The sequence below is a fragment of the Pundamilia nyererei genome, unplaced genomic scaffold (genome assembly GCF_000239375.1).
Source record: "Pundamilia nyererei isolate P.nyererei 1_Seehausen unplaced genomic scaffold, PunNye1.0 scaffold00022, whole genome shotgun sequence".
NCBI lineage: Eukaryota > Metazoa > Chordata > Actinopteri > Cichliformes > Cichlidae > Pundamilia > Pundamilia nyererei.
The window spans coordinates 3,820,806-3,841,465 of NW_005187423.1; the positions used below are offsets into that span (position 1 = coordinate 3,820,806).

General features: G+C 42.0%; 1 protein-coding gene across 4 annotated transcripts in view; it reads right to left on the bottom strand.

The window, feature by feature from the left end:
* Positions 1 to 714: 714 nt before the first annotated feature.
* lrba (LPS-responsive vesicle trafficking, beach and anchor containing) overlaps positions 715 to 20,660 on the bottom strand; it is a 176,289-nt gene continuing 156,343 nt past the window's right edge. For 3 of the 4 annotated variants that reach the window (XM_013909267.1, XM_013909268.1, XM_013909266.1), the window contains 9 exons: positions 18,014 to 18,103; positions 15,674 to 15,866; positions 14,303 to 14,368; positions 12,436 to 12,591; positions 10,425 to 10,592; positions 6,685 to 6,786; positions 6,095 to 6,291; positions 3,188 to 3,339; positions 715 to 2,048 (listed from right to left, as the gene is read on the bottom strand). In XM_013909267.1, coding sequence (XP_013764721.1) covers positions 1,958 to 2,048; positions 3,188 to 3,339; positions 6,095 to 6,291; positions 6,685 to 6,786; positions 10,425 to 10,592; positions 12,436 to 12,591; positions 14,303 to 14,368; positions 15,674 to 15,866; positions 18,014 to 18,103 — 1,215 coding nt within the window. In that variant the 3' untranslated portion in view covers positions 715 to 1,957. The remainder of the gene's footprint in view (positions 2,049 to 3,187; positions 3,340 to 6,094; positions 6,292 to 6,684; positions 6,787 to 10,424; positions 10,593 to 12,435; positions 12,592 to 14,302; positions 14,369 to 15,673; positions 15,867 to 18,013; positions 18,104 to 20,660) is intronic. The other variant, XM_013909269.1, reaches the window with a different exon arrangement.

Below are 20,660 nucleotides of genomic sequence, written 5' to 3' on the forward strand. Positions count from 1 at the left end.
TCACAGCAAGAAGGTCCCAAGTTTGATTCCAAAGGGCCCGGGCCTTTCTGTGTCTGTGGGGGATCTCTCCCAGTCCTCTGGCTTCCTCCCACAGTCCAAAGACATGCAGTTAGTGGTGTTAGGTTAATGATTCTTAAATTGGTGCCTGTATGTGTGAATGTCCAACTAGTAAGGTGTACCTAAAAAAGTGTCCAGTGAGAGTAAAACCACAGGAATGATTATCCTGTTATGATTATTGAGTTTGGACTCGATCACAGGCCAACAGCTTACAGATTACCTTCATCAAAACCAGATCTCACTCTCTGCAGCGTAAAAACAAATTAAGTGACCTGTTTTGTCCTCGTTCTTAACTCCACAGCTGTTGTCAGCGGAGCCAAATCCTCCGCTGGTTTAGCAGTTTTTTCACTGCATGAATACTTTCTGTTCGCAAATTCAAGTTGCTACATGGCCTAATTTTTCTCCTATGTACTGTATATGTAGTCAAAGTAGATTTTCATGCTTTAACAGTTTGTAAAGCAAAAACTGTATGAGAAGAGCAAATGTATCAGTGGTTTTTATGAGGCGCTGAGTGGTTGCTTTTAATGTCCCACTATTTTAGAGCGGTTCAGCAATAAAGACTTGAAATTAGTATTTGTTTTTGTGTTGGATGTGTGGGTTACCACTAGGGGGGGCTCAGTCACACCTTATAAAAGATACACCAAAGGACAATTCAGGTTATAAAATTCCATTTTATTGTCAGAACTCATCACACAAAAACACTCCAAACCGATTGGAAGAAAAAAAAAAAAAAGGATTGGTTGATAGATAAAAGTAGCTCCCGTGTTGCTGGAGATTCAAACCATTTTAGAAATGCAACTTTAAAGAAAGGAATGCTTCCTGAAAATCAAAGATATAAGAGGACGACTGTCTAAAGATCAAAAGAATGTGTGTGATTAGCATTTAAGTATTGAATCACATTGATCAATCATTCTGTGATGAAAAGAGAGGAAAAAAAAATGGAAATGGTAAGTCCCTCCCCCTCGCTGCTCCAGCTTTCACTGCTCATCTCACTGCTTTGGAGACTAGACTCAAAGTGGACTCTGTGCTGAGGTGGTATGAGCTGAATCCTCAGCTCTTGATTTTAGCAGGGGGGAAAATAAAACAAGATTCACTGCTTACTCAGTCATAAAGGATATAAATCTTAAAAGGAGCTGAAAGCAGATTTTAACATTACAGAGTAAGTTTTATGTTTTTGATGTTCAAAGTATTAAATAACGCAAAGAGGTTGCACTGATGTTTTATGAGTAGTGAGCCATGCACACAAACGTAATCTCTTAGCAAGTACGGAGGTACAGAGGGAGTAAAAATTTTAAATATGGAGGATTACATTTAAACATTTTATATATAGTTATTTATATAAATGTATATTCCCTCTTCAATATCTTCCTGTGCTTCATCTACTCTTCATCTACTCAAACACTTTATATCTATGTGCTGTGTTGCCAAAACAGGAAAAGCATGTTAAAATGAATGACAGCTTCATATTTATTCACCACATACACGCCTACAGAAAAAAAATCATTCACCCTAAAGTACACAAATATTTGGATTTTTACGTCACAGAGAAATGATTCTCACCAACTTCCCACAAATCCCTCGTTTCTTATTTTGAGAAGAAAATAGACTCTTACAGCTAAAAATAGATTTGTTTTTAACCGTAAAGTAACGTAACCCCCACCCTAAGACTGGTATGAAAATTTTCTATCTGATCTACAAAATATAGCAATGCCCTTTTTAAAAATAGTTTGATTCTTTTGCAATAACAGGACATGTTGGGTGTTTTCCTTCTTGCGTTACATTCAGGATATCAGGATATAGACAGAATAGTGCTTTTGATAAGAGTTCACACTTGCAACAGTTTGGATTTCCCCCGCCCTCCCCTCAACTCTTGTCAGTCAAGTCGCTGCTGATTTCACCCTCAGTATCTGGTCTGGTACTCGTGATGCCACCTGTTGAAGTCGTTGTAGAAGAGGACGATGCTTCCGGACGCCATGCCGGTTATGATGCACCTGAGGAATGTTAGGGGGGAACATCATGAGGCCGTGAAGGTGAGCTTAATGGTTTGCCTGCTCTCTTGAAGTGGAGGAAATTTTAATTTTGTAAGTTTGCTCACTTCCAAAAACACACTTTCTAACTTTTTTAATTTTAATGGAGAGGAACAGAAAATCAACCAAAAATCTAGAAAGAGACGTTACACAAAAGTTATACATCATATTGAGTGAAATAAGTATTTGATCCTCTACAAACTAACCAGAACTCTGGTTCCTACAAATTACAATCAAGCCATCAATTACACATACTCCTGACTTTAACTAGTTATGTGTATGAAGCACACCTGTCCGCAGAATCAATTTCTTCCATTAAAACCTCTCCACCACCGTGGGTGAGACCAAAGAGCTGTCAAAGGACGTCAGGGGCAAGATTGCAGACCTGCACAAGGCTACGTGGGCTACAAGACGCTTGGTGAGTAGGGGACAACTACTTGAAAACAGAAGAAATATGAAAAATCATGTGGAGTACAGCCCAAAGAACATCCTCACAGTTCAGCACAGAGGTGGACCCATAATGCTTTGGGGCTTAACAACTACTTCACTGTACTAAGGGACGACTGGATGGGGCCATGTACCATAAAATGTTTTAATCTCCTTCCCTCAGCCAGAACACTTCATGATGGGTTGTGAATGGGTCGTCCAGCATGACAATGCTAAACATATCGCTAAGACAACCAAGGAGTGGCTAAAGAAGAAACACATCAGGGTCATGGAGTAGTCAGCTGATTTTCAGACTTCAGTCCTTTAGAAAATCTCTGGAAGGAGTTGAAACTTTGAGCTGCTAAGCAACAACAAAGAAACCCCCAAGAGAGACGTGTGACCAACCACAAGAAACATCCGACTGCTGCGATTGCCACCAAGAGGTTCTCCACTAAGTACTGAGTCATGTTTTGCTTGGAGATCAAATAGTTATTTTACTCAATGACATGCAAATCAATTTATAACTCTTATGCGATGTGTCTTTTCTAAAGTTTTGGTTAGTATTCTGTCTCTCTCCATTAAAACTAGAGACTGTTCGTTATTGTCCAAGTGAGCAAACTTCAAATAAATATAGCCACTGTTGTACATATGCATGATCTTTTGTTTGAGCGCGTTACCTTTGGTCATGTGACATGGCCATGGAGCGGATTCCTGCGTCACAGCCCGGATAGGTGAACAGCTGTTTGAGGTTGTGGACCTGCCAAACAGATACTACGCCTCCATCGCCGCCTGTCAGCAGGTATTGGCCATCACGGCTGAGGAGCACAGCCTGTGAAAGATGATCAGAGAACTTCCTTCTTAACTCTTCGCTTCCATCATGCAAAATCAATTATTTACCAGCGTCATCTGTTAAGTGTCCCACAAAGGTCAAACTCAAAGGTTTTCAACTTGGTAGCGTGTGCATAAATTGCCTCTGAATAAGCCGCTGATCTGGGGGCAGTTTGTCTCTACCGTCAAAGCAAAGCTCGCACCGCGAGGTCGAGCGATCCGACAAAAAAAATCTCAGGTCAGCGCCGCCATCCTGAGGGGTTTTTCCGCACACAGACCCCGACCCGCAACAAAGATGGCTCCCCACAGCGAGGCCCGGAGATTTACTCGTCTCATCTGCTTTTCCTGCAAACTGTAGCGGCCGAACGGGTCCCGCGGGATTCACATGTACACAAATCAAGTCGTGTGCTGGAGTCTATTAAGAGCGCAGCGCATAGTGGAAGCTGAAACTGAACGAGTCGGGAGCATCAATCAGCAAGTAACCGTAGCCGATGAAATGACGAGGCAGAATGTTAAGTTCTAAAAGCAGCAAATGACACTAATTTAGAGCTTTTTGTCCTCTGCGGTTTTTGTGACATGCTTTGCGGCGATTCAGCGGGAGACGCTTCAATCAGCAGCCGCATGTGTGTTGAATTGGGCTCGCATTAAACGGAAAACTGAAACCTAAACTTGAAGTTGGAACGAGTCATTTTCAGGAACTTGATTCGGTAAGGAAAACATAAATAACCCTTCAAGACCTGCAGCCTAATTAAGCAAAAATGTTTTGTATGTAAAGAGAGAGGGGGGGGAAAGCTTATTTCTCATTCAGGCACAAACTTGGATGTGAAGGCGCTCCCACACACAGCTACACAAAGCGTTGCGCAGTGATGCCCTGGATTCTCAGCTGGCCTTGAGAATCAATCCAAACTAATTGTCACGTTAGATCATCGTCATCGTGGCGCACGAGCGAGCGCAGCTCCGGGTTGATTTGTGTGCTGTGGGTCTGCTTTGTGTCCACAGCAATTGTCTTGTGTGTCAACATTTGGAGTTAATCTGACAGCGGCGATAAAGACGAGCGCTCATTTCAGTCTGAGCCATCGACCAAACCACCACCAACACAATAACAGGTACAGTGAGATGAAAGAGAGCAAAGTGCTCGGCGCAGTTTAGCCAAGTTGCCTAAAAGTTTGTGACCACAAGCAACATAATAACGTTCAACAGAGCAGCAGTAAAAGTAAAACTATTTATCAGTTCTTATGCTGTATTAATGCACTTGTGTATCTACTAATGGAGTCCATGACCTTACTGGAGCCCAGCAGGAGGCAGGGGAGCTGGCAGACATGTCAGCCTGGCCAGGTAGGAGGCTGCAGACAGACATTATAAATCAGTCCTTTGCCACTGGGCGGCCAAACAAGATGGCCGATGGCTCTGTGGGGGCTAAGATGGCTACCCGGGCTCGGATGACTAAAAAATGACTCCAGCAGAAACACATGCACTTTTAATGCCCATATTTCCTACTTCTTTCAAGGAACAGTGGGTGGATTCTGGGGCTGGAGAAGGTAAAAAGTTTAATTTATGGTGCCGTTAATCCCCCTGTTACACGGACGCAGGCAGCGAAAGAACTGCTGGAATGGTTACACTGCCTGAGTTATACTAGTACTTAAAAGAATATAATCCATTCAGTATGGCTCCTGTCACCCGATTCTGCTATTAGACTAGGATGCCGACTGTTAGCCTGTCATCTAACCTCTGACTCCAGACCCCTATAAATTCACAGTGCATACACTCTCTCTCACAGTCTTCCTCTCCGTTTCTGAGTGTGTACTGCAGGCCAGGACAAACACTTATTTATACTGGAGCCCTACTGTGCAGAGGCTCCAAGGGCTGAGAAGATTGATTCTGGTATGTACCAGAGTGTACAAAATACTGTTGGAGTCTCAGACCAGGAGGGTGAAGCAGAGAGGGTGAGGCAGGCGGAAGGGAGGGAGTTGAGACTCTTACAGCCTCACTCCAAGATATTAGGATTCTCCTAATACCATCTGACACGACTGGAATTTACAGCAACAGAGGAGAGCCGACAAGAACGCCAGTAGCTTGAACTGTTCCCAAGTTTCATCTTCAGAAAGAAACCAAAAAACTGTGAAGCTCAAAAACTGTCTGAAGGACGCTGTTAGTTTCTCTTAAAGACACAAAGATCCAGCATTAGTTTCACAGGGATTGTAATGCACTCCGTCAGTATTTGAGTATATTTGTGGCTTTGTGTGGGAGCGGGGCTGGTTGGCAGGTTAGGAGCCTGGGCACAAGAGCTTTCTTAATAGGAAACAGGCACGCGGCTGCCTGTCAGAGCTAGCTTACATTTCCCAGGCCAAACCGGACACATCGGGTCGGGAAACTAAAGGCAGTAGTCGCTATCTTATGTCACCCGAGCCACGAGGGAGGAAATGTGGGAAATGGGGAATGTGTCGTCCCGCGCTGCAGGGTAGTTAATGGTGTTGGTGTCCAGAGCTGACCACTCCTCTGGAATGTTTTCCGCCAGCGTCGCCAATGCAATTTGACCTGACAACAGAGCTCCGGATCAAAAGAGGCCTTTCCTCTGGTGTAATGCGGGCGAAAAGGAAAGAACAGATGTGAGGCTGTAAGTTTGTCCCGAGGCACAGCGACCTTTACCTCGCTCGCATCTAAAACCAAGACCGAGCTTTTAATCAGGGAGAGGACTTTCTATGCTGATGCAGTGCAGACGCACACGTGCAGGCGCATGTGTGTGATCGTGTCCTCACCTTGACGCCATCTTCCACTTCCATGTGCCTCAGCAGTTTGCCATTGACACTGAAGAGGCAAAACTGTCCCTTGTCATAATAGATAACGCAGTGTCCCTCGGCGGAGGACTGGATGAGGCGAGGCCGGAGGCAGCGCTCTGGTCCCTCCAGGGTCCGCAGCAGGTCCCCATTCATGGAATGGATCAGACAAGGACCCTCTATACACAGATGAAACAAGAGGTTAGAACAAATTAATCCGTAGCTTGATTTAAGCATAAATGACTTTTTAAAGTTTGTTTTTAGCTTATTCTTTTAATCTTCGGTGCAGCTGTACACCTATAGTAGAAATACTTATATCTTCTCTTTTCCGTCAGTTATTTAGAAAAAAATTGACCTTCATATCTTGTTTATATAATTGCTGTTATTCCCACACATGTCTGTGCATCATCTCTGAAAAAACATCTGCTCATACACAGCTCACATACTCTTCAGGTGTTCCTAATATAGTGGCCACTGAGATTTGTCCTTTGTCTGCTCCTGTGCATTGTTAGTTTTAAATAGCAAGCAGCACAAGTGTAGCCTTACATTTTTACAGGGACAAACAGTCTCACCTTTGCAGCCGCTGATGACGAGACCCAACTCAGCACACACACTTGCACAAGTCACCTCGCAGTCGTGGCCTGTAAGGATGGCCCTCGGTGTGGTAAAGTCTGCTGGCAAAACACAAACAAAGCGGAGACAATCCTGGTATTACCATATGCAGTACTGCTTTATGGCCACTAGAAGGAGGTAAAGAAAAAATTTAAATTCTCCTTGATTGGTTTAGTCTTCTAACTGCAGTCACAGCTGAAGCTACAAAAATTTTCACTCCAAACTATTAAAAAATGTATTTTTTAAAAAAGAGGCGGGCTTTCAAAAATAACCAAAAATAAAATTGCTAATTTCATCATCCTGGAGGGTGTTTTACATGTTATTTTATACGGATGCGCTGGGACTTGTTGCACAGTCTTTAAGCCTGCTTCCCCCCTCATTCACTCTCCCTTTCAAGCACTTGTCACCAAGGGCCTCCTCTTATGTTTAAAACCTTCTCCCCCTCGCTGCCTTCACTCGATCCAGATGTTTCTGCATTTGACAGAGAGAATGAGAGCCAGAAGGAAAAAAAAGAGTGCGTTATGAAGTTTGTGTGATTTTGTTTTGGTTTGAGCTGTCAGGGTGAGCGACAAAACAAAATCGGCTGTTACTTCTCCATCTGTCTTCTGTCTGTAAGCACACGCATTGGCATAAATACGCTCATACGCACAGTTGCATCTTTGGACTGCATTTTTAAATATCGAGAGGTGGTCTTCCGCAACCTCAGCTCAAAAAGACAAGGACACTCACACACGCTTGAATTCCTAATAAAACTTTTCCAAAACTGTGCGCGCCAAAGCAATCGAGTATCAATTTAGCAACACAGAAAAGTGTAAGACAACATACCCATGTAGTAAATTATACTGAACATGCCTATTATTCACTTTTACTTTTAGTTATCAAATGCAATGTCATTTAAGACCTTTCCTTTGAAAGGTTGTTGCACACTGTAAGAAATTAATTGGAAACAACTACAACTAAAACTGAATGAATATAGGAGTTAATGTTAAAATGATATTTTGATCCAACTACAAGGTCACTTTGGAGGCTGTAGCTTAAGACAAAATATTCTTTGTTGTCCCAGAAGATTTGTCTTCATATTTGACAAAAAGAATTTAATTGTTTTCTAAGCTACAAACAAAAATTAGGAAAAAACATTTTAGCAAACTGACACAAAAACACAAACTGAAATGTAAAAGTAACTGAAATGAAACTTTTCACTTTAAAAACGGACAAAAATACAAGTAAATAAAAAAAACACAGGCCAAATGTGTCAGTACATTAAACACGAGAAGGTGTTAGTGTGTGTGTTTGAGACATCTACATATGCTGTGGGCCAAGTGCTTGTATTGTAATACCAAATCTGAACTTCTTGATTGTGCCCCTGAGTAACAACCCTATATTCAAACTATTAAGAGATTACAAATAAATTAAAATAAACAATTATTCTAAAAAAAACAACTCTGTTTCTGTTGAGATAATAACTGTTTTTGACTCCGTTTTATTCTATTTTGTTCCTTATTTTAACTTGGTTTTGTATTGTCATGAACTATATTTTAATTTTTGTATAACTTGGTTTTATTTTATTGTATTTATTCATTTGATTCACAATGAAATAAAATAAAGACCAATTATAAAAGCAGAAAACTAAACCCATTAGTAAAGAAAGTTCAGCTGCATGACGACACTGTGTTTGATTGATTAAGTTAGTGTGTTGTGTGTATAAATGAATGTAGACCAGGAAAAATAACTGGGGAAGTATTTAAAGCACTTAAAATGAAAAGGTGAAAGCCAGATTTGGCACAAATTACATAATACAAATATATAAACCAAATTAAACCACACTGCATTTGGATACTAGTCGGATTTACACATGAGCCACGTGATCAACAGCTAAGAGTTTTTTAGAAGTAGGGACAGCTGGTTTTGCATTTATTGGCTCTATAGCATCTCTTAGGGAGTAACAGTTCACGCCCAGAATATGAAATGTTGAAATGTTATGCGTCTTCAAGCAGTCTGTGTTTGTCTCATTAGATTCCTCGGAAAGATGGAATAAAGGGATGAGTATTCTTCCTCCTTCTATATCAATCATGGCACTGTAGAGGTTTTAAGGGTGGACGCACCCCCTTAGCTTGTCGTCCCCTCAGATTATGCACCTCAATACTTGGAGGAGCAAAAGCTATCTACCGCGGTGATCACAGTCTCATGATCCCTCACTTCAATAAGATTTAATATCTCTTTTCATATGTTTGTTTAAAATGAGGTGGATAAAATGCCAGTTCATGAAGTCTAATTAAAAATAATTTATGATGTAATTATTATACTGGCAGCTTCTTTGTTTCTTTGTGTTCAGTGTTTAAAAAGAAATAAATTTTTGGGCCTTAGGAGTGGCAGAAGTGAACCTACGTACATTTATTCTCTCATATGGTGCGTTCAAAACAAGAGGAAAAAACAGAAATACTGTAGTTACTGAGTAAATACCACACTCAGATGATTCCTGTTAGGTGCCCAGCAGATGGCGATAGCGTCTGTAAAATCTTTGCTGTGCACAACATGTGGCTGCAGCAGGAACAAAGTGGGGATAGGTCATTGTGTGCATGTGCATATCAGCCATTCAGATGTATTTGTGTCAAGCTTATGAAGTGAGTGGGATGCCCACAGAACATTATGCATGCAAAGGAATGTGTGTGTGTGTGCGTGTGCAGGCTTTAGCTTTAACGTGTGTCTGTGGGAGAGGAATAAGGAAAGGTCTGCTGTCTGTATGCATTTTGTTAGTACATGTATGTGTGCATGCGTGCGTGTGTGTGCAGCAGAAGTTCATGTCTGGGAGAGCTTTCTGCGGTCTGGGGCAATGGAGCATCACATTGTGGTGGTGATGGGATGAGATGACGACTGCTTTGTCTGTTCCTCTAGCTTCAGCTTGGTAACCAGGAGTTTAGACTGACACACAAGCACTTGCAAGGACATGTACAGCACATGCATGGAAACATATTCATATATTTGTTATTTGCAGAAAATGTGCAGCTAAAGCAGTATTTTAAACCACTGGTTATCCACTAAATATGTTTAAAAAAATCTTGTGTATGGATGTGTTAGATGACCATCATCTGCACGATCATAAACCAATATGGCTTATTAACCAAATCGCAATTTGTCATAAATTTCATCCCACTTGTAATGGATCACTTATCAACATGTCCGCCAATCTAAGCTGACCAAATTAGCACCGAGGGGGCTAAGGACCGAGCAATGTGTGCGCCGTGCTTTGATCATGGCTAATGCCATATGTTATGGTAACGTAAGGGAGGCCCATGACATTTTTCACTTTTATCGACTAACGTGACCCCGTGGCCCTCGGATGGTGGTGAACTTTCATGCGCTGCCCGACGACCCCCAACATCACATTTAACGTCTCTAAGTGGCCCTCACTTTCACTCACATTAAAGACAGATTCTCACACACACTACACACCATATCTGGCTTCACAGAAATACACACGCACGCACGCAATCTCAGACACATTATCGAAAGCTGTTCCTGGTGCGACAGGGCTGCGAAATCCAATCTGTATGCAGGAGGCCTAGCTTGGTCAGACGAAACTAGTTGTTACTTTACAGAGGGAGGCCGTAAATCACACAGTCACATCTGTCTGCGAGAGAGAGAGCTCGGTGAAGAGCTGTGTGCGTGTGTGTGTGTGCACGCTCTCAGAAGGTGCACTTACTGCCTGGGCTCTCTCCAATGCTGCTATGCTTTCCGTTCCAGTACCACAGCAGCAGGGTGGCATCTCGCGAGCCCGACAGGACGTAGCAGTCGCCTCCGATGTACGACTCTGAGCGTGCCAGACACGTCACCACATCCCGATGTCCAAACACTATCTGGGTCAGTTTGCCTGCAAAAAGCGCACAAATTTTCAGGGATGTTCTTAGTAAATCAAAATTCATTCTTCTGTAAACATCAAAGGAATGAACTACTTAAAAATAGATTAAAACATCTCAACAATAAAGGGAGATAGGGTTTTTTTGCATTGCAGTAGTCCTTTTGAACTTCCCACCATGCGTTTGTTGATCATCTGTCTGCTCAGTTAGTTGATCCACACAAGATCAGACTTCTACTAATTCCCAGACAAGAATAAATATTTGCTTCAGCTTTGTGTGTGCGCCTGTGCACATCCAGGGTGCTCTGTGTGTATATATAAAGAGGCTAATTGCTGTCAGATTCCCAGACCACAGCCCCACTGTCTAGCTGTCTAATACTCATTACGCTCCTCATAGTGTGACCTCTGCAGTCAAACAGTGGGTAGTTTGCAGCACATGACATTTCTGTCTGGGTGTCAGAATCGCTACCCGCGGGATAATTAAGTTGTATCTTGCTGAAAACGACGAGGATTATTATGAAACTTTCAAAGAAGAACAGAGACATCAAAGATGTAAAATGTTTGACATTTTTATAAACACTGAAAATAAGTAATGACGGGTGCTGCAATAATGGCTACCACGCACCTCGTATTAAACTCTCACTCTCATGCTCACACGCATGTGTGCACACCGACAAATTAAACTCGGTGTGTGTGTGTGTCACTGTTTGAGGCTACGGGTTTTGTGGATGTGTACCAATCAATTCTTGTAATTGATAAAATCCCTCAGTTCTTTAACCTGGGGGATTTAGGGACCTCGGTGGCAGCTGTTGAGCGTGTGCGATTAAACTGTGTTCACGTTCCAGTCGCACACCCCGGTGGCAGTCGCACAATAGAGCTATCTCTGTGCTCCCATCCCTCCTTCCCTCCCTCCTCCATCAAAAGACACAGAGGGCCTGGCCTGTAGAAATTGAATCGCAAGCCCGTTGTATAGATGTGTGTAGAGTACTGAATGAGGCTGAGGGTGTGGGGGGGAGCATTGAGGAGCGGGGTACAGAGATGAAGCTTCAGACAGTTTCATTTAGGACCCCTGACCTGATGGCATTTGTGTGTGCACGAGAGCGAGTGTATTGGATGTGTGTATGCAAGTAGCATTCAGGCTTTAGGTGGAAAAACAGTAAGTTAACCAGCAAAGCAGAAGCAAAAAACAAAAAACAATCAAAATCACACTGAATCAAAGAAACCTAAAAAAAAAAAGACATTTTTGTGCTGTATAATGCATTTTAGTGGTAAAAAAGGCTTTGACACTGCTGACGACACACAAAGTTTGAACTTGTGCAAAAGAATTAAAAAGGAAATGAAAAGAGCCCCACTGTGGCAAGAAGGAGTCTAAATGTATAGCAACCAAACGTAGGACACTTGCCACAACTACATGAAAGCAGATCACTGGGTCAGTGGCAAAATACATGCATGCCATTTTATTTATTAGGTAATACTTGAATTCTAACAACTAATAGTAGTATTTCTATTGTGTTACATAACCTAATAGTTTTGAGGAAAACCACTAGTATTGTATTCATTGGTCTTTTCCGGACCACTAGTATGCCCAACCTGAGGATGGTGCTAGAGGAAAGCCAAAGGAGTGTTATTCATTTTAAATTTCATATGGCTTAATTTGTATCTAAATATGCTGTGAGCTTCCATACTGCCAAAAATATATATACACAAGAAGCTTAGTTAAAGCAAAAACATTACAGTGAGGATCTGATGTCAAAAAACAGCAAATGTGTGAAAGTCTTGGAGAGATTACAGGTATTTTAGTTTAGATACATTCACATTAGGCCAGTTGGATATTTGGTCTATTGTGGTGAAACGATACCTGTGTCAGTGGAGTAGACCCGGAAGCTCTTGTCCCAGAAACCACATAGAAGGATGAAGCGGTTCTCAGCCGTGATAACAAAACACTGCGAGCTGATCTGAATGCTCTGATCTAGCAGATCTGTGATCTGCCGACGGTGAAGACCCACGTTACTGGCTGGAAGGAGATGAGAGGAGATAAAAATAAACAGAGCAAAATAAAGATGTTTACATGTTGAAAATGCACAGATGTCCAGAGAAGTATGAAACCTGGAGCGTGATCCGAGAAACCCTTTACTGTTTTATATCAACTACTTTCAAAGAGCTCACACTTCAGCGTACCTCCACTAAGGTTTCAGCGCTGGGGTGCAAAGAAGATTTGTGAGGGAAAACATAAAACATCCTAGGGGTTAAGTTTATAGGGACTTCACATTTTCTATGAGAGTCTAAGAGGCTGAGTAATATAGAGCGTGCAGTCTTCACAAAATATGTACCCCACTCAAGTACGAACAGACCCAGAAAATTCATCTTGGCTGTGTAATTAAGCCGAGTTGGTTAGAAGCAAATTTACCGACATTCTCATTTCCACGAGAGGCGTCTTTTTTCTTCTCTAGAAATATGTTCGGTGTGAAGGGTTTCTTATTTGATGGGGTCAAAAGCAATGGAGAACAGGTGTCAGAGAAGACTGTCTAGAGTGGAAATTGAGAAAGTCCAGTATATCTGCTATGAATAATATTTCAACCGATTTTTAACATTCCCCAAAGCCACAGATGGCTCCACGCTCATCCTCAATTTACTGTGTTTAGCTCAGGCTCCTCCTGGAATGCAAACAGTGTAAATATATTACTGACATGAAAAATCCCAGCTACCTCCCCTAAAACACACACGCACACTCCCAGCAACACCAAAATTCATTATTTAGCACATTATTTATTCTTTAGTGTTAGAAATGAGATATACAGTAAACACTTTGGAGGATAAATATACTCCAAAACCTGTGCATTCAGTGACAAATCACACATCTGCTGAAGCACAGAACAGCAACACGCACTGAATGTGTAAATACTGATGCACAGATAAGATTTCTTTTATTCTGCCTCTACAGAGGGAGCATTGAAGCAGAGAAATACAGCACAGTGTGTGCAGATAAAGATGAATATCTGGGGTTCAACCCTGGTTATTTTCAGTAGTCTTTGGAAGGGGAAAAAAAAAAAAAGAGTGTGAATATGGTCTGATGAGACTCAGAGAGACCACAACACCCAGAGAGAAAAAACAGCCCCCCTCGCAGATGTGTATGAGATTGCAGGAGGCTGCAGGAAAGTAACAGAGCTGGGAGCAGATAGAGGTGGCTCGTCTCTCCCTGCTCTCTGCCAGCGCATCCCATACATCACTGCAGCTCGGCACTCTTCTCCTGCTCATCAACAAGTCGTGAAGGATGAGAGGCGCCCATATTGTCCTGACAGCCGTCCGCCGTGCATTCTCAATCACACATTATTACCACATTCATATTCATTTCCATTGACACGCGTCCTTTCCCTCCGCTCAAATTAAACCAAAGAGGATGCAGAAAGGGAGGGAGGAAAGGGGACGATGGAGAGGGAGAAAGAGGGGGAGTTGATGATGAAATGCCGGCCTAGGCCACAGCTCATTGCATTCCAATTTGCATGCAAATGGTTTAGTGTGAGAGCAGGGCCTATATCATCACGAGTGAACTAGGGCAGAGGCTGAGAAACAACTCTAATCTACTGTCCAGGGACACAGCCCAACAGACTGCCATGAGTCACCAAGCAGCGCGATTTAGGCACAAATCCACACAAAACCCCATTTCATGCCCACACGAAGCCAACTCCCGTGTGTGGATTCTCTACCGGTCGTAAAGGACAGCGTACCTATTAGAGGGTCAATTTCCACAGGAAGTTGGTACTGCTGGTCCTGCACCGTTGAGCCCTGATGACCTGACAGAAGAAGAAGACAGAGTGGATTAATATTGCAATTGTCTGGCCTTGCGGAGTAGGTGCTGGGTTTGAGGTCATTATAACACGCTGAAAACTATAACCATAAAGTCAGAGGCTCAAGAGTCGCTCCACAAATTAGACATCAGTGCTGTCAAAAAGCTATCGAGGCCATTCGGAGCACAAAGTATTACAAAACTAATTAATTATCCTGACAAAGTCAACTATAACATATTCACAGCAAGTGATATTTAGTCTAATTAACTCATTTTAAACTGGATTAAGTCGTCATGCATATACCCATTATGTTTAGAAAACCTAGATTGTAGAGTGAGGTAACAATTTTACCCTTTTACCACAAGTTTAGCAAGTAATCTCTCACGATGGAGCTTTTTATGTATTGTTTTAGTGATTTCAATTATGTTTAGCTGATATAATCATTCATTTACTTTTAACTTGTGTATTTTTTGGGCAGTTTATCCTTTACATTTAGTTAAACTTTTTCAGGTTCACTCTATCCATTAATTAATTGTAATAGTTTAGCTAATTTATTCACCAATAACCTGATTTTGATTTTTTTTTTAAGATTCACATGTAATTATCAGTATGAGTATTGTACACTTGTGTCACATCAGCTCTGAAATTAAAAAATAAAAGTAAAAAATGAAATGTGATACGAAAGTGTGCACTGCTTTCAACACACTCATAATTTGTCATTTTATTTCATGCGTTTATTCTGAGATTTTAAAAGCAGTTTTGGCAACTTTGCTCTGCACATCATTTATTAAACAGACTCCAGTGGGTCCCTACAATTAATCCACTATTTCCAAGCAGGAAAAATTGCCCAATATGGCCAGCCTGTGGTATGCATGGATGATGTCTAATTTCAGTGAAATCTGATCAGTGTTCATCCTCGTAAACTTAGATATCAAATTTAACATTTCTTCTAGGGCAGGATGGACATTGAGTAAATAAGGTTTTGTGTAGTAAGCGGCTGATGTATGGAGGTGGACGTGGGACCTAATGCTGGCTGCTACATGTGTCACATTTGATACTGCTATCTAGTAGACACAGTCAACTGTCTCCCAAATCAACGTCCATCCTACAGAGACGAGGCAGGTTGATCTTCTGATAAATTAGAAGCTAACGTATGGAGGAGAAATGAACAGAAGCAGCATGAAAATAATTATGTGAAAGCAAACTCAGTTCAATAACAAGGATCGTTTCTGTCTGCCTGAGATTTTATTTTTAGTCATCGCTTCAGGTCATTCGTTTCAATGCACATGTTCGTGGCTTCAAGTCTCTCACCTGTCAGGCCCTGCCACTTGTTGACCGCAAAGAGGCGGTTGGCGGTGACAGTGATGATGGCAGGTGACGTCAGACCTGCCTGGGTGTTGGCCGCTACGTGTGTCACAGGAGAGTTGGATGGGAACTTCAGTACCATGATAACATCCTGCTGCATCTGCTCCGTAAACATCAGAGGCGTCTGCAGGAGAAGATACTGTTCAGGGCCCCGGGACAGACGACGCGGTGAAGGGGAGAGACGGGGAAATAGCCGAGGTGTGGCGCGACGGACGAAGAGCGAAACGCAAAGGTGAAGGAAGCAGTTGGTGAAAACGGGGAGGAAAACAAAAACACAGGGAGACGGAGGAAAGAGAAGGCCAGAGAGAACGTTAGGAGGCTTGAGGAGGATAGTGGTAAGCAGCAGCTAAGCAGCACAAAAAAAGCTAGCAAAGAGTTCAGAAGAAGGCAAGAGTCTGCATTTGAAACAACGCTACAGTAAATGAGGAGAGAATCTCAGAACAACATTTAAGTTTTAACAGAGAAACTGAAGCAACCGAAACAAATGTCTGTTGGTTAATATTTCCCCTTCAGTGTGCACAGTAATGATATTATTATACATCATATATTAGACATTTTATAGAAGAAGGCAAAGACGCCATCGATTTCACAGGCTGACTACAGTCTGATGTCCAGTTTGTATTTGTGTTCTAAACTTTTCTTTTAAATGAGGAAGACTGAGCAGATGTAAAAGAAGAATTATTGTAAGAAAACACCAGATTATTAAAAAAAGAAAAGATCCTTGTGCATGTCGGCAGGGTAGAGAAGGATTCTTAAGTAAACTGCTATACTGTACATGCAGTGTGTGTATATATGCACGCACTGCATGTCTATACAGCATCTCTGTAAATGTTTTACTTTTTTTTTTTAAGATTGCAACTGATCTGCATGCTTATCAACCAATCTGATGAACATAAGTCATTACATAGACTTTAAAATATATATGTCTAATAAAGAAACACCAAATTTCTCTGAGTTCAGGTTGTTGTTTTTGTTTGTTTGTTTGGCTTCATTAAAAGCCCCCAAAATATGTTGAATTTACAGTAATAATAAAAAGAATATCCTTGCAAACAAGTAACTAATTTTAAAAACTTGTACTATCAGCTGACTAACAGACTATACAAAGACAGAAAATGACAGCAACTTGCTAGGTTGCACTAGATTTATTCTTGTAAAAGCTGAGCAAACGGCAGGAGAGACCATCTCTAAAACAGTCATAACAAAAAAGTAATTTCATTGACCTATCAGACTGTTTCCTCTGCTTAGACAGGCTCTACAGCCATTTATAGAGTGTTTGTACTAAGCAGCTCTAACAGAAAGCTATTTTCCTCCTTGTGTGTAAAGAAGAGGAACATCAGTGTTTAACATCAAGAACAGACCTGAGTAAATCCGGTGTGTCTGACAGCTAACCAGAAGCACTGACAGTATCATTACCACCAGCATGGGCAGATGCCGACACTCTGACAACACGCTCGCACGAAAGAGGATGGAGAGAAAGTAGAGAGCAAGATCCGTAAAAAGCAAAGAGAACAGCGTGTTCTGGAGCAATATGGAGCTGCGGGGAGGGAATTAAAGTGTTTGAAAAATGGTGCCTGAATATTATGTTTGAAAACTATGGTGCGGCGGTGTAAAAATAAAAACATTACACAGGAATTCACCCGTACAGTCGGGCGCTGGATTCAAAGCAATCGTCTGCGTTCGTGTCTGTGTGCACGCGCACGCTGGGTGGTGGTCTACAGCCAGCTGTCAGCACCACAGGGACACCGCGCTAATAGGGACTCGTGGGGCCTCGGTCCATCACAGGCAGGCATGCTGACTAAACTCCTTGGCCCTTAAAGGGCCGTCACATCAAAACTTCCATTTGTTGTTCTCTTTCGCTGATCATCTTCTTTTTTTTTCTTTTCTTCAGCTCAGGTGGAAAATCTGGCTCAGACCCAGGTTTCCAGCACGAAGCTGTGCTTTTCTAAACGCACATGCACACAAATGTTTGTGATCTCTCCCTTTCACACACACCTCACTAATGATGAGTGAGGGGATGCTTTCAAAACCAAGGCTATTTTCCCACAGTGGTAGATGGAGAAAGCGGACACAAGGTAAAGGAAACATGAAAAGAGGAAAATTAAACAGAACAGTTCGGGGGGCAGAAAGGTTTTTGCCGAGTGCTGACCAGAAATCAAAGACAAGATCTGGACAGGTAGAAGAACTGATGATCAGCTGGTTTCTGACCCACCAGAGCTTAACCTGGAGAATTAAAAGATACTGGAGTATATGCATTCATTTTTGAGATGATTGTCAGTGTCTACTCACCACTTGCATGGCCGAGCTTCGGGGCGGGTGTGGCTCGATTAGCAACTGGCAGGGGGTTTGTCCGAAACTCCTAATCTGAGACTCCACAGCCTGAGTGGGGAGGAATAAAAACACAGAAATAAAGAGAGATGTTAGAGGTTTTCCTCTCACTCAAACTATTCTTTGATAATTGTGTCCTGCGATCTATTTCAATGAAACAATAACGGCTCAGTTTCTAAGTGAAAAATGGTTATATTCCACTCCGCTGTGTGTGAAGGTCATATTATTATCTGATAAATGCTACAACAATCTAAGATTAATGTCTAAAAGAAAACAAAACAAAGAGGAACACAAAAGCCCATAGAGCTAGGGAAAAATGCGTGCACTTGTGCTCAAGCACACATGGACACGGTCTACATATAAACACACTTTTTCACAGTCTGACACTCACTCTCTCTCGCACACACATTTACACACAAACACCAATTTCTCCTCCGCAACCACACAGAATCAGAGGAGGGCTGGGCAGGCGGGCTTGTAGGCTTGGTTAGGTGGTGTTAATGAAGAGGTATAGGACAATAAATGTCACAGCAGACGCCGGCTGAGCAGCCTCTGGACATCATCACACAGCTCACTGTCAGGCCAGCTAGCACGAAGTGGGAACACGCCCACAGCACGGTATGGACAGATGAGGCTACGCTAAAGTGCTGCAACACATTTGCCCACGATACCGTTCTGTAGGTTGAAAAAAGCCAAACATTTTAATTATTGTTACATTTATTAGCCTTGTTATTAACCAAATTATTGCTTAAATATATAATAATGTCCCCTCCCCAAGAGTTATCGCCACAGACGTTTACTGAACAACAAGGAGAAAACCTGGGGAAATTTCAGAAAATGAAACCAGCAAATGCTGCTTCATGCACGACTATAGGAAGATGGTTAAAACTGTAGATGGCGCATTTGTGTTAATTAATCTTATTAAGGGTCGCAAGTGCCTCATTTAGGAAACATTTTGAAAAGCAATCACAGCCAGATAACACACGCAAGCATTCAAAATTTGCATGTGCACAAAATCCTCTTAAAAAAAACAGAAAATGATGCAATTCAGTCTCAGCAGAAATGTATATAACAATAAGAAGCAGACAATAGTAAGCAAAAGCAGTCCTGTGAGACAAACCCTGTGTGATGGATAGTTTGTAACAGGGACAGGAAGAGGGAAAATGACCAACACAAAATTGTGACAGACCCGTCAGTATGTTGGTGTGCTCTGTGACTGGCTGTGTAGGAGTGACAGCTTGTGTGTGTAGGCTGAGACGTTTGAGTCGACTTGGCGCAGCCTGAGAATGAGCTCATGGTTGAGGCCTGCGTATGGTATTTCCATGAGAAAAAAAAACCCAAAAAAAAGTTGGGAAATGAGTCTGCTCATACCCATTGTCTGAAACTAACCAGAAACCAGAGAGGCAAGTAGTGATTGTAACTGTCTATTACAAGGTTTCATCAGCCTCTTTAAGACCAAGAATCCAGCAACAAAAGCTCTACATCATGTTATTTTTATGTGAACACTGGTCTTTATACTTTTGTGCACTTTTAAGAAGCAATAAAATCTCAGGCTTCCTTCTTTTTTAGTCTACTTTTATACATTTACATCTGAATAAGAAGAAATTTACTCCAAAGCCTCTGAATAAGATGGTAATAATCCAACGCTAGCTCATAAAATCCTTCGGCACAAACGCATGAGCAGTACTTCTTTTGGGAGGCTAATTAAAATAGAAAAGAATTCATGGTTTTATTCATAAATTGCACAACAATGGTTGTGCTTGTTCATGAGACTGGAAGGGACAGTGTCCGTGTTAGAACAAGTGTCTGCGGTTTTGTGTTCAGGCCACAAGTGCATTTTCTACATGTGTGCAAGCATGCCAGATGTAAAAGGCGATGCTCCTGTTATGCAGTGATGTGTGATGTGCATTTATTAGCACTGGTCTGTAAGACTGGATTTAAAAGGTCCGTCACAGTAAACTGATCAACACTGTGTAACACTATCATGACATTTCCCACCTCATCCACAGTTAGCCTCTTGGTGGGAGGACATGTGACATAACCGCATTATTCAAGGTCAAAATGCTGCCCATCTCTTTGACTACACAGGAAAGCATTTTGCGTAAGCTCAAAGCCACTCAACCTATCTTCATTAAGTGCGTATTTGACATTTATGAGGCTGTGGAAGGCTGGAAAGTGGCTGAGTCTAGGTCAGCATGTCCTATCCTGTATGCCAATGCAATGCTCAGGTGATTATATGAGGGGCCTTCCACAAGGCCAATCTCTTTTGGGAGCATTGGCCCATGTCTGATGAAGGTTTTCTGTATTCTATACATTTAAATGGCCGAGACGCCCTCAGCTCAGATGTCTCAGCATGTCCTTTGATTTACTCAGTCGCTTGACAAGATAGATCTCCATGTAAAACATGCTGCTTTATGCAAATCAACCCCCTCCTCCAAGGGAAAGAAAAAAAAGACCAATAGTTTTGTATTTCTCACAAGCAGGAAACTGGACAGATTGTATCACTGGTTTTAAACGTCCACCTTAAAATACTGAGACAACTCTATGCAGAGGAGGTCACATTGTCCAGTGAAAATAAACCAGCAGGTTTTATGCTTAGTGAGTGACT